The 14,824-nt window shown below is 40.6% G+C and overlaps 1 protein-coding gene across 2 annotated transcripts in view; it reads left to right on the top strand.

The window, feature by feature from the left end:
• uba1 (ubiquitin-like modifier activating enzyme 1) overlaps nucleotides 1–14,824 on the top strand; it is a 66,791-nt gene that overhangs the window by 19,582 nt on the left and 32,385 nt on the right. For both annotated transcript variants that reach the window (XM_045207013.1, XM_045207014.1), the window contains exons 6-9: nucleotides 9,075–9,272; nucleotides 10,485–10,617; nucleotides 11,697–11,794; nucleotides 12,153–12,299. In XM_045207013.1, the coding sequence (XP_045062948.1) occupies nucleotides 9,075–9,272; nucleotides 10,485–10,617; nucleotides 11,697–11,794; nucleotides 12,153–12,299 (576 nt within the window). The remainder of the gene's footprint in view (nucleotides 1–9,074; nucleotides 9,273–10,484; nucleotides 10,618–11,696; nucleotides 11,795–12,152; nucleotides 12,300–14,824) is intronic.

The raw sequence follows: 14,824 nt of genomic DNA, 5'->3' as shown, positions 1-14,824 counted from the left end.
CTCAACTACTTAAAACATTGGCTCTCAACTACTTAAAACATTGGCTCTCAACTACTTAAAACATTGGCTCTCAACTACTTAAAACATTGGCTCTCAACTACTTAAAACATTGGCTCTCAACTACTTAAAACATTGGCTCTCAACTACTTAAAACATTGGCTCTCAACTACTTAAAACATTGGCTCTCAACTACTTAAAACATTGGCTCTCAACTACTTAAAACATTGGCTCTCAACTACTTAAAACATTGGCTCTCAACTACTTAACATTGGCTCTCAACTACTTAACATTGGCTCTCAACTACTTAAAACATTGGCTCTCAACTACTTAAAACATTGGCTCTCAACTACTTAAAACATTGGCTCTCAACTACTTAAAACATTGGCTCTCAACTACTTAAAACATTGGCTCTCAACTACTTAAAACATTGGCTCTCAACTACTTAAAACATTGGCTCTCAACTACTTAAAACATTGGCTCTCAACTACTTAAAACATTGGCTCTCAACTACTTAAAACATTGGCTCTCAACTACTTAAAACATTGGCTCTCAACTACTTAAAACATTGGCTCTCAACTACTTAAAACATTGGCTCTCAACTACTTAAAACATTGGCTCTCAACTACTTAAAACATTGCCTCTCAACTACTTAAAACATTGGCTCTCAACTACTTAAAACATTGGCTCTCAACTACTTAACATTGGCTCTCAACTACTTAACATTGCCTCTCAACTACTTAACATTGCCTCTCAACTACTTAACATTGCCTCTCAACTACTTAAAACATTGCCTCTCAACTACTTAAAACATTGCCTCTCAACTACTTAAAACATTGCCTCTCAACTACAAAACATTGCCTCTCAACTACTTAAAACATTGCCTCTCAACTACTTAAAACATTGCCTCTCAACTACTTAAAACATTGGCTCTCAACTACTTAACATTGGCTCTCAACTACTTAACATTGGCTCTCAACTACTTAACATTGGCTCTCAACTACTTAAAACATTGGCTCTCAACTACTTAAAACATTGGCTCTCAACTACTTAACATTGGCTCTCAACTACTTAACATTGGCTCTCAACTACTTAACATTGGCTCTCAACTACTTAACATTGGCTCTCAACTACTTAACATTGCCTCTCAACTACTTAACATTGCCTCTCAACTACTTAACATTGCCTCTCAACTACTTAAATCATTGGCTCTCAACTACTTAAAACATTGGCTCTCAACTACTTAAAACATTGGCTCTCAACTACTTAAAACATTGGCTCTCAACTACTTAAAACATTGGCTCTCAACTACTTAAAACATTGGCTCTCAACTACTTAAAACATTGGCTCTCAACTACAAAACATTGGCTCTCAACTACTTAAAACATTGGCTCTCAACTACTTAAGACATTGGCTCTCAACTACTTAAAACATTGGCTCTCAACTACTTAAAACATTGGCTCTCAACTACTTAAAACATTGGCTCTCAACTACTTAAAACATTGGCTCTCAACTACTTAACATTGGCTCTCAACTACTTAAAACATTGGCTCTCAACTACTTAAAACATTGGCTCTCAACTACTTAAAACATTGGCTCTCAACTACTTAAAACATTGGCTCTCAACTACTTAAAACATTGGCTCTCAACTACTTAAACATTGGCTCTCAACTACTTAAAACATTGGCTCTCAACTACTTAAAACATTGGCTCTCAACTACTTAAAACATTGGCTCTCAACTACTTAAAACATTGGCTCTCAACTACTTAAAACATTGGCTCTCAACTACTTAAAACATTGGCTCTCAACTACTTAAAACATTGGCTCTCAACTACTTAAAACATTGGCTCTCAACTACTTAAAACATTGGCTCTCAACTACTTAAAACATTGGCTCTCAACTACTTAAAACATTGGCTCTCAACTACTTAAAACATTGGCTCTCAACTACTTAAAACATTGGCTCTCAACTACTTAAAACATTGGCTCTCAACTACTTAAAACATTGGCTCTCAACTACTTAAAACATTGGCTCTCAACTACTTAAAACATTGGCTCTCAACTACTTAAAACATTGGCTCTCAACTACTTAAAACATTGGCTCTCAACTACTTCAAAACATTGGCTCTCAACTACTTAAAACATTGGCTCTCAACTACTTAACATTGGCTCTCAACTACTTAAAACATTGCCTCTCAACTACTTAAAACATTGCCTCTCAACTACTTAAAACATTGCCTCTCAACTACTTAAAACATTGCCTCTCAACTACTTAACATTGGCTCTCAACTCACTTCAAAACATTGGCTCTCAACTACTTAAAACATTGGCTCTCAACTACTTAAAACATTGGCTCTCAACTACTTAACATTGGCTCTCAACTACTTAAAACATTGGCTCTCAACTACTTAAAACATTGGCTCTCAACTACTTAAAACATTGGCTCTCAACTACTTAAAACATTGGCTCTCAACTACTTAAAACATTGGCTCTCAACTACTTAAAACATTGGCTCTCAACTACTTAACATTGGCTCTCAACTACTTAAAACATTGGCTCTCAACTACTTAAAACATTGGCTCTCAACTACTTAAAACATTGGCTCTCAACTACTTAAAACATTGGCTCTCAACTACTTAACATTGGCTCTCAACTACTTAAAACATTGGCTCTCAACTACTTAAAACATTGGCTCTCAACTACTTAAAACATTGGCTCTCAACTACTTAACATTGGCTCTCAACTACTTAACATTGGCTCTCAACTACTTAAAACATTGGCTCTCAACTACTTAAAACATTGGCTCTCAACTACTTAAAACATTGGCTCTCAACTACTTAAAACATTGGCTCTCAACTACTTAAAACATTGGCTCTCAACTACTTAAAACATTGGCTCTCAACTACTTAAAACATTGGCTCTCAACTACTTAAAACATTGGCTCTCAACTACTTAAAACATTGGCTCTCAACTACTTAAAACATTGGCTCTCAACTACTTAAAACATTGGCTCTCAACTACTTAAAACATTGGCTCTCAACTACTTAAAACATTGGCTCTCAACTACTTAACATTGGCTCTCAACTACTTAAAACATTGGCTCTCAACTACTTAAAACATTGGCTCTCAACTACTTAAAACATTGGCTCTCAACTACTTAACATTGGCTCTCAACTACTTAAAACATTGGCTCTCAACTACTTAAAACATTGGCTCTCAACTACTTAAAACATTGGCTCTCAACTACTTAAAACATTGGCTCTCAACTACTTAAAACATTGGCTCTCAACTACTTAAAACATTGGCTCTCAACTACTTAAAACATTGGCTCTCAACTACAAAACATTGGCTCTCAACTACTTAACATTGCCTCTCAACTACTTAAAACATTGCCTCTCAACTACTTAAAACATTGCCTCTCAACTACTTAAAACATTGCCTCTCAACTACTTAAAACATTGCCTCTCAACTACTTAAAACATTGCCTCTCAACTACTTAACATTGGCTCTCAACTACTTAAAACATTGGCTCTCAACTACTTAAAACATTGGCTCTCAACTACTTAAAACATTGGCTCTCAACTACTTAAAACATTGGCTCTCAACTACTTAAAACATTGGCTCTCAACTACTTAAAACATTGGCTCTCAACTACTTAAAACATTGGCTCTCAACTACTTAAAACATTGGCTCTCAACTACTTAAAACATTGGCTCTCAACTACTTAAAACATTGGCTCTCAACTACTTAAAACATTGGCTCTCAACTACTTAAAACATTGGCTCGCATCTAGGTTGTGCCTTTTAGATTTCTATAAAAATTGACTTCTCAAACCCTGCTCTGGTCTGCTTGGTCTGTTGGAAGTCTTGCAATGTTGCACCTCTGGGTTTAGAAACTGTGCTGGAGCCCTTACCGACAACTACCTGACTCAGTTCCAGGTAAAACTACATTACCCATCAACCCCCCTAACCTAGTTAAAGTGGAACTGACAGCGGTTTAAAGAGGAGAGCCTCTAAAATGTCAGGTCTGAGCCACCGCCATTTCCACGTCTCTCCCCCCGCCACCGCTGCTGAAAAAATCCTAGGGGAAACACTGCTTGCTTCTCCAAATAAATTGTCTAGTTGTAAGTGTGTTAAGTCTTTCCTGCCTTGAGACGTCAGTGTGTGCTTGTTAACCAGTCTGTAGCTTGTAGCCCTGACCAACCCTCACTAGAGGAGCAGCAGTGTGTTAAACGGCCCTAAAAAATTATTATGTGTGTATATGTTAATGATACGAAAAATGCATACAATTCTACGTGAATTCACATTGCAGCTGTGCTGCTGCCAGCAACGGTTTGGGTCTCACGGTGCGTCCCCTTTTCAGATGGTGAAGCATTGCACCTGTACTACCAATTACTGTACCTCAATTCCACCTCGCAATGTTTGCATTTCCTTCTCATTTAACTCCACAAAGTATTTCCGTACAGGACTTCACTGCTGTCGCTGGCCTTTCTCTGCCGTTTTTCCAACTATTAACGGCGATGAGGTAGTGGTGAAGTCGATTCCAAAATAATTGATTCGTCGACTCCTTGCACATTGACTCCCATTTCTGAGTATCAAGATTCGATTCCGCTAGGAATTCAGTATTTTTGGGAAGGGAGGAGACCGATTTAGTTGCGGTACTTCCAAGAACACAAACACATCTTTCATAGTGAGGGATGGAGAGTGAGGGGAGGGGCACGGCATAGGCAGGTCGGCCACCAGACAGTCAGAACCCTGCACTAGGCCTATCTATCAGTATAGGCAGGTCAGCCACCAGACAGACAGACAGAACCGTGAACTAGGCCTATCTATCAGTATAGGCAGGTCAGCCACCAGACAGTCAGAACCGTGCACTAGGCCTATCTATCAGTATAGGCAGGTCAGCCACCAGACAGAACCCTGCACTAGGCCTATCTATCAGTATAGGCAGGTCAGCCACCAGACAGACAGAACCGTGCACTAGGCCTATCTATCAGTATAGGCAGGTCAGCCACCAGACAGACAGAACCCTGCACTAGGCCTATCTATCAGTATAGGCAGGTTGGCCACTAGACAGACAGTCAGAACCGTGCACTAGGCCTATCTATCAGTATAGGCAGGTCAGCCACCAGACAGACAGACAGACAACCGTGAACTAGGCCAATCTATCAGTATAGGCAGGTCAGCCACCAGACAGACAGACAGAACCGTGCACTAGGCCTATCTATCAGTATAGGCAGGTCAGCCACCAGACAGACAGACAGACAACCGTGAACTAGGCCAATCTATCAGTATAGGCAGGTCAGCCACCAGACAGACAGACAGAACCGTGAACTAGGCCTATCTATCAGTATAGGCAGGTCAGCCACCAGACAGACAGAACCGTGAACTAGGCCAATCTATCAGTATAGGCAGGTCAGCCACCAGACAGACAGACAGACAACCGTGAACTAGGCCAATCTATCAGTATAGGCAGGTCAGCCACCAGACAGACAGACAGAACCGTGCACTAGGCCTATCTATCAGTATAGGCAGGTCAGCCACCAGACAGACAGACAACCGTGAACTAGGCCAATCTATCAGTATAGGCAGGTCAGCCACCAGACAGACAGACAGAACCGTGAACTAGGCCTATCTATCAGTATAGGCAGGTCAGCCACCAGACAGACAGAACCGTGAACTAGGCCAATCTATCAGTATAGGCAGGTCAGCCACCAGACAGACAGACAGAACCGTGAACTAGGCCTATCTATCAGTATAGGCAGGTCAGCCACCAGACAGACAGAACCGTGAACTAGGCCAATCTATCAGTATAGGCAGGTCAGCCACCAGACAGACAGACAGAACCGTGCACTAGGCCTATCTATCAGTATAGGCAGGTCAGCCACCAGACAGACAGAACCGTGAACTAGGCCAATCTATCAGTATAGGCAGGTCAGCCACCAGACAGACAGACAGAACCGTGAACTAGGCCCATCTATCGGCAATCAAAAGCTGTGTATCGCAATTTCTTGGCTTTCAATGTCTCGCGACCTCAGTAAAGCAGGGCCTATCATCAATGAAAAGGCTGGGATATTCTACAGGGAACAGACTGAAGTCTGAACACTCATCAAGAGGAAGAGCAGGGGCGTAATCGTTAGTCCCTTACTGTAGGGTACTGTAGTGTATACTATATAACAGGGTACTGTAGTGTATACTATATAACAGGGTACTGTAGTGTATACTATATAACATGGTACTGTAGTGTATACTATATAACAGGGTACTGTAGTGTATACTATATAACATGTCTTACTGTAGTGTATACTATATAACAGGGTACTGTAGTGTATACTATATAACATGGTACTGTAGTGTATACTATATAACAGGGTACTGTAGGGTATACTATATAACAGGGTACTGTAGTGTATACTATATAACAGGGTACTGTAGTGTATACTATATAACAGGGTACTGTAGTGTATACTATATAACAGGGTACTGTAGTGTATACTCTATAACATGTCTTACTGTAGTGTATACTATATAACAGGGTACTGTAGTGTATACTATATAACAGGGTACTGTAGTGTATACTATATAACAGGGTACTGTAGTGTATACTATATAACATGTCTTACTGTAGTGTATACTATATAACAGGGTACTGTAGTGTATACTATATAACAGGGTACTGTAGTGTATACTATATAACATGTCGTAGTGTATACTATATAACATGTCTTACTGTAGTGTATACTATATAACAGGGTACTGTAGTGTATACTATATAACATGGTACTGTAGTGTATACTATATAACATGTCGTAGTGTATACTATATAACATGTCGTACTGTAGTGTACTGTAGTGTATACTATATAACATGTCGTACTGTAGTGTATACTATATAACATGGTACTGTAGTGTATACTATATAACATGTCGTAGTGTATACTATATAACATGTCGTACTGTAGTGTACTGTAGTGTATACTATATAACATGTCGTACTGTAGTGTATACTATATAACAGGGTACTGTAGTGTATACTATATAACAGGGTACTGTAGTGTATACTATATAACAGGGTACTGTAGTGTATACTATATAACAGGGTACTGTAGTGTATACTATATAACAGGGTACTGTAGTGTATACTATATAACAGGGTAGTGTATACTATATAACAGGGTACTGTAGTGTATACTATATAACAGGGTACTGTAGTGTATACTATATAACATGGTACTGTAGTGTATACTATATAACAGGGTACTGTAGTGTATACTATATAACAGGGTACTGTAGTGTATACTATATAACAGGGTACTGTAGTGTATACTATATAACAGGGTACTGTAGTGTATACTATATAACAGGGTACTGTAGTGTATACTATATAACAGGGTACTGTAGTGTATACTATATAACAGGGTACTGTAGTGTATACTATATAACAGGGTACCGTAGTGTATACTATATAACAGGGTACTGTAGTGTATACTATATAACAGGGTACTGTAGTGTATACTATATAACAGGGTACTGTAGTGTATACTATATAACAGGGTACTGTAGTGTATACTATATAACAGGGTACTGTAGTGTATACTATATAACAGGGTACTGTAGTGTATACTATATAACAGGGTACTGTAGTGTATACTATATAACAGGGTACTGTAGTGTATACTATATAACAGGGTACTGTAGTGTATACTATATAACAGGGTACTGTAGTGTATACTATATAACAGGGTACTGTAGTGTATACTATATAACAGGGTACTGTAGTGTATACTATATAACATGTCTTACTGTAGTGTATACTATATAACAGGGTACTGTAGTGTATACTATATAACATGGTACTGTAGTGTATACTATATAACATGTCGTAGTGTATACTATATAACATGTCTTACTGTAGTGTATACTATATAACAGGGTACTGTAGTGTATACTATATAACATGGTACTGTAGTGTATACTATATAACATGTCAAAGTGTATACTATATAACATGTCGTACTGTAGTGTACTGTAGTGTATACTATATAACATGGTACTGTAGTGTATACTATATAACATGTCGTAGTGTATACTATATAACATGTCGTACTGTAGTGTACTGTAGTGTATACTATATAACATGTCGTACTGTAGTGTATACTATATAACAGGGTACTGTAGTGTATACTATATAACAGGGTACTGTAGTGTATACTATATAACAGGGTACTGTAGTGTATACTATATAACAGGGTACTGTAGTGTATACTATATAACAGGGTACTGTAGTGTATACTATATAACATGGTACTGTAGTGTATACTATATAACAGGGTACTGTAGTGTATACTATATAACAGGGTACTGTAGTGTATACTATATAACAGGGTACTGTAGTGTATACTATATAACAGGGTACTGTAGTGTATACTATATAACAGGGTACTGTAGTGTATACTATATAACAGGGTACTGTAGTGTATACTATATAACAGGGTACTGTAGTGTATACTATATAACAGGGTACTGTAGTGTATACTATATAACAGGGTACTGTAGTGTATACTATATAACAGGGTACTGTAGTGTATACTATATAACAGGGTACTGTAGTGTATACTATATAACAGGGTACTGTAGTGTATACTATATAACAGGGTACTGTAGTGTATACTATATAACAGGGTACTGTAGTGTATACTATATAACAGGGTACCGTAGTGTATACTATATAACAGGGTACCGTAGTGTATACTATATAACAGGGTACCGTAGTGTATACTATATAACAGGGTACCGTAGTGTATACTATATAACAGGGTACCGTAGTGTATACTATATAACAGGGTACCGTAGTGTATACTATATAACAGGGTACCGTAGTGTATACTATATAACAGGGTACCGTAGTGTATACTATATAACAGGGTACCGTAGTGTATACTATATAACAGGGTACCGTAGTGTATACTATATAACAGGGTACTGTAGTGTATACTATATAACAGGGTACTGTAGTGTATACTATATAACAGGGTACTGTAGTGTATACTATATAACATGTCTGTGTGTTGTGTTGCAGGTTGTAATCCTGACCAACTCCCCCCTAGAGGAGCAGCAGAGTATTGGAGAGGTCTGTCACAGTAACAGCATCAAGCTGGTGATCGCTGACACACGGGGACTCTTCGGACAGCTCTTCTGTGACTTTGGAGAGGAGATGCTGGTGATTGATACCAACGGAGAGCAGCCTCTCTCTGCCATGATCTCCATGATCACCAAGGTTAGTACCCTACTCCACCCTAGATCCTAAACCCTACAACCTAGACTACAAATGTTTGGCAAAAGGTCTGATCTGATTGGACCTAAGACGTTAAGTTAGTCCACCGCTAGGTGTGTAGTGTTTCAACTATATGCATTGGGCTGATAAATCGTGGCCACCACTTAATTTTTGTGGTCATTTTTAGGGACGGTAAAACATTGTAAACTTAAACGACTAAAACCAGATATAGTACGTAGAAAAGATAATGGGCCTGTATATTTTTAAATAAGATCATCTTTGAGAGCTAACAATTACCTAAATAAGAACTAGACTGTCAGGGAGAATCTAAAATAGCACGGAGGTTGGTACCCTACTAGATAGACCCTACACCCTAAGTGCTATGATCTCCATGATCACCCAGGTTGGTACCCTACTAGATAGACCCTACACCCTAAGTGCTATGATCTCCATGATCACCCAGGTTGGTACCCTACTAGATAGACCCTACACCCTAAGTGCTATGATCTCCATGATCACCCAGGTTGGTACCCTACTAGATAGACCCTACACCCTAAGTGCTATGATCTCCATGATCACCCAGGTTGGTACCCTATTAGATGGATCATATCTGGTTGGTGGTGTGCTCATTGACATCTGATTACCACTCATCCTGGTTTTCTATGTTGTACTGATCTCATACCTGTTTCAGATTAGTTTCTCTGTCTATGTAGGGGACATTTTGTGCCTATCAAATCCCCGTCTCTTGTCGGTGTAAGACGCCCCCGGTCATCTCAATTTGTCTCTTGTCGGTGTAAAACGCCCCCGGTCATCTCAATCTCTGTCTCGTCGGCGTAAGACGCCCCCGGTCTTTGCAATCTCTGTCTCGTCGGCGTAAGACGCCCCCGGTCATCTCAATCTCTGTCTCGTCGGTGTAAGACGCCCCCGGTCATCTCAATCTCTGTCTCGACGGCGTAAGACGCCCCCGGTCATCTCAATCTCTGTCTCGTCGGCGTAATACGCCCCCAGTCATCTCAATCTCTGTCTCGTCGCTGTAAGACGCCCCCGATCATCTCAATCTCTCTCTCGTCGGCGTAAGACGCCCCCGATCATCTCAATCTCTCTCTCGTCGGCATAAGGGCGTAAGACGCCCCCAGTCATCTCAATCTCGTCGGCGTAAGACGCCCCCGGTCATCTCAATCTCTTGTCTGTGTGTGTGTGTGTGTGTGTGTGTAGGACGCTGCAGGCGTTGTGACGTGTCTAGACGAGGCTCGCCACGGGTTTGAGAGCGGAGACTTTGTGACCTTCACCGAGGTGCAGGGCATGACGGAGCTCAACGGGTGCCAGCCAGTAGAAATCAAGACCCTGGGTGAGTCATATCCCTTATAGCAATACTTAGTACGGTCATAGCCTGGTCTCAGATCTGAGGGTTATCCTACGAAGCAAGCTAGATCTACTCAGGGTTTTCTAAAGCTAGCCAGCTTCAGTTAGCTTCCCATTTCAGCTCAGGCTTCATCTGTACTACGACAGTAGATATTACTCATCCACCTGCCGCTAACTCTAGCAGGCTTGTAGCTGTGCGGGCGTGTCGGTTGTGGCTAGTCGAGCCCCAAACTCTTCTTTGAGACAATGCTGAAACATCAATCCATGGACGAGTCAGTGCCACATTTTCATTTGTGCCAAAATGAATACAATTTATCAGGCAAATTCATCAGGCTGTGGTGTGAAATAGTCTTTTAGAAGAGCAGTCTTTATTTTATTACTTATCGATAATGCAGTGTTTGGTGTGCTTAACAATGCACCTTTTTTCCCACTCATCGATTTAAAATAATTGTATTAAGTCATACATTATTAAATGTTTAATGTGATATATTTTAACATTACAATATAACAAACATTTGATTAATAAAATATTTAATCAGTCTTCCTCAAATGAAGGGGAAGATGATGCAATCTTTGCAATTGGGAGGGAATCTGATTTCATTAGTCCTCAACTCGCGGCTGTCATTTCATTCAGGATAGTGGAGTTAGCTTAGCCGTGAGTTAGCCTGCCCCAGTGCAATTTAAATCTGAAGGATTCATTGCCATCGAAATGTACCTGGCTAAAAGGTGAGGCAGTTTCGCATGACCGGTTATCCCGAGTTGAACTCCTCAAACCTGCTTCGTAGGATACCCCTCTGTTTGTTTTGTCTTGGGCTGGCGCCATAGCGCCATCAACATCACTTAGTACTGACGTGGCAATGACAGAAGGTGGCTAGACTGCTGAAACGGTCCTGGGACCATGCTGCTGTCATGGTATTGGGGGCATCAACAGTCTTCAGGGAATGGAAGACCTCTTCTTACGGTCAGGCGTTCTCTTCCTCTCTTCCTCTCTCTCTCTCTCTCTCTCTCTCTCTCTCTCTCTCTCTCTCTGTCTCTGTCTCTGTCTCTCTCTGTCTCTCTCTCCAGGCCCATACACCTTCAGTATCTGTGACACCACAGGGTTCTCTGACTACGCCAGGGGAGGCATCGTCTCTCAGGTCAAGATGCCCAAGAAGGTGGCCTTCGTAAGTATTACACGTTGTCCTCTTCTCATGTCATGGTGTGAAGGCCAGGTGGTGGGTGGATATTGTAAACGTGGTGGTTCTCCATTAGAACATTTTGGCTGTGTTTACACAAGCAGTCCAATTCTGATCTTTTGCCCAATTATTGACAAGAGTTGATCTGATTGGTCAAAAGACCAATTAGTGCAAAAAAAACATCAGTTGGGCATCACAACCTCTGTTACTGAGACAGTTAATTTGTAATTGTTCATGTAAATGCAGATGGCTATTCCACCAGTAAAGTTATCTCCAATTGTGCCTTGTCAACTCCTAGCCAGAAGCAACCACCTGCCCTTTCTCTAACTCTTACCCCCCCCCGTAGAAATCCCTGACTGCATCCATGGCAGAGCCAGAGTTTGTTCTGACAGACTTTGCTAAGTTTGAGCGACCAGGACAGCTTCACCTGGGCTTCCAGGCTCTACACAGCTACCAGAGGAAACACCGCAGGCTGCCCAAGCCCTGGTGCCAGGTACACACACACCTGTATACACACACACACACACACACACCTGTATACACACACACACACACACACACACACACACACACACACACCCTGTATACACACACACCTGTATAAACATACACACACCTGTATACACACACCTTTATACACACCTGTATACACACACACACACACACACCTGTAAATATATATATATATATATATATATATATATATATATATATATATATACACACACACACACACACACACACAGTGGGGAAAAAAAGTATTTAGTCAGCCACCAATTGTGCAAGTTCTCCCACTTAAAAAGATGAGAGAGGCCTGTAATTTTCATCATAGGTACACGTCAACTATGACAGACAAATTGAGATTTTCTTTCTCCAGAAAAACACATTGTAGGATTTTTAATGAATTTATTTGCAAATTATGGTGGAAAATAAGTATTTGGTCACCTACAAACAAGCAAGATTTCTGGCTCTCACAGACCTGTAACTTCTTCTTCTTTAAGAGGCTCCTCTGTCCTCCACTCGTTACCTGTATTAATGGCACCTGTTTGAACTTGTTATCAGTATAAAAGACACCTGTCCACAACCTCAAACAGTCACACTCCAAACTCCACTATGGCCAAGACCAAAGAGCTGTCAAAGGACACCAGAAACAAAATTGTAGACCTGCACCAGGCTGGGAAGACTGAATCTGCAATAGGTAAGCAGCTTGGTTTGAAGAAATCAACTGTGGGAGCAATTATTAGGAAATGGAAGACATACAAGACCACTGATAATCTCCCTCGATCTGGGGCTCCACGCAAGATCTCACCCCATGGGGTCAAAATGATCACAAGAACGGTGAGCAAAAATCCCAGAACCACACGGGGGGACCTAGTGAATGACCTGCAGAGAGCTGGGACCAAAGTAACAAAGCCTACCATCAGTAACACACTACGCCGCCAGGGACTCAAATCCTGCAGTGCCATACGTGTCCCCCTGCTTAAGCCAGTACATGTCCAGGCCCGTCTGAAGTTTGCTAGAGTGCATTTGGATGATCCAGAAGAGGATTGGGAGAATGTCATATGGTCAGATGAAACCAAAATAGAACTTTTTGGTAAAAACTCAGCTCGTCGTGTTTGGAGGACAAAGAATGCTGAGTTGCATCCAAAGAACACCATACCTACTGTGAAGCATGGGGGTGGAAACGTCATGCTTTGGGGCTGTTTTTCTGCAAAGGGACCAGGACGACTGATCCGTGTAAAGGAAAGAATGAATGGGGCCATGTATCGTGAGATTTTGAGTGAAAACCTCCTTCCATCAGCAAGGGCATTGAAGATGAAACGTGGCTGGGTCTTTCAGCATGACAATGATCCCAAACACACCGCCCGGGCAACGAAGGAGTGGCTTCGTAAGAAGCAATTCAAGGTCCTGGAGTGGCCTAGCCAGTCTCAAGATCTCAACCCCATAGAAAATCTTTGGAGGGAGTTAAAAGTCTGTTGCCCAGCGACAGTCCCAAAACATCACTGCTCTAGAGGAGATCTGCATGGAGGAATGGGCCAAAATACCAGCAACAGTGTGTGAAAACCTTGTGAAGACTTACAGAAAACGTTTGACCTGTGTCATTGCCAACAAAGGGTATATAACAAAGTATTGAGAAACTTTTGTTATTGACCAAATACTTATTTTCCACCATAATTGCAAATAAATTCATTAAAAATCCTACAATGTGATTTTCAGGATTTTTTTTCTTATTTTGTCTGTCATAGTTGACGTGTACCTATGATGAAAATTACAGGCCTCTCTCATCTTTTTAATTGGGAGAACTTGCACAATTGGTGGCTGACTAAATACTTTTTTCCCCCACTGTGTATATATATACACTCACACCTGTATACACACTACCAGTCAAAGAGAATGCCAAGAATGTGCAAAGCTGTCATCAAGGCAAAGGGTGGCTATTTGAAGAATCTCAAATATAAAATATATTTTGAGTTGTTTAACACTTTTTTGGTTACTACATGATTCCATATGTGTTATTTCATAGTTTTGATGTCTTCACTATTATTCTACAATATAGAAATAAAGAAAAACCCTTGAAAGAGTAGGCGTGTCCAAACTTTCGACTCGTACTGTATATATACACACACACACACAACTGTAACTGGGCTTCCAGGCTCTACACAGCTACCAGAGGAAACACCGCAGGCTGCCCAAGCCCTGGTGCATCAAGCTTAGTAACATGATTTTAAAAAATCCCCATCAAAATACATCAGTTTAAGCTAGACATCCGTTTTTCTGCATTGGATGTGTCTCAATCCGCCTGTGTTGCACTTCTCCATCTGTGGTGGCAGAACTAGGGCAGTGTTTTGTCAGAGCATGAGACAGTGTATTCAGACCACTTGACTTTTTCCACATTTTGTTACGTTACAGCCTTATTCTAAAATTGATTAAATCGTTTTTCTTCTTACCAATCTACACACAATACCCCTTAATGACAAAACAAAAACAGGTTTTTAGACATTTTTGCAAATGTATTAC

The sequence above is a fragment of the Coregonus clupeaformis genome, chromosome 24, assembly GCF_020615455.1.
Source record: "Coregonus clupeaformis isolate EN_2021a chromosome 24, ASM2061545v1, whole genome shotgun sequence".
Taxonomy (NCBI): domain Eukaryota; kingdom Metazoa; phylum Chordata; class Actinopteri; order Salmoniformes; family Salmonidae; genus Coregonus; species Coregonus clupeaformis.
This window is presented reverse-complemented; position numbering and strand designations above follow the sequence as displayed.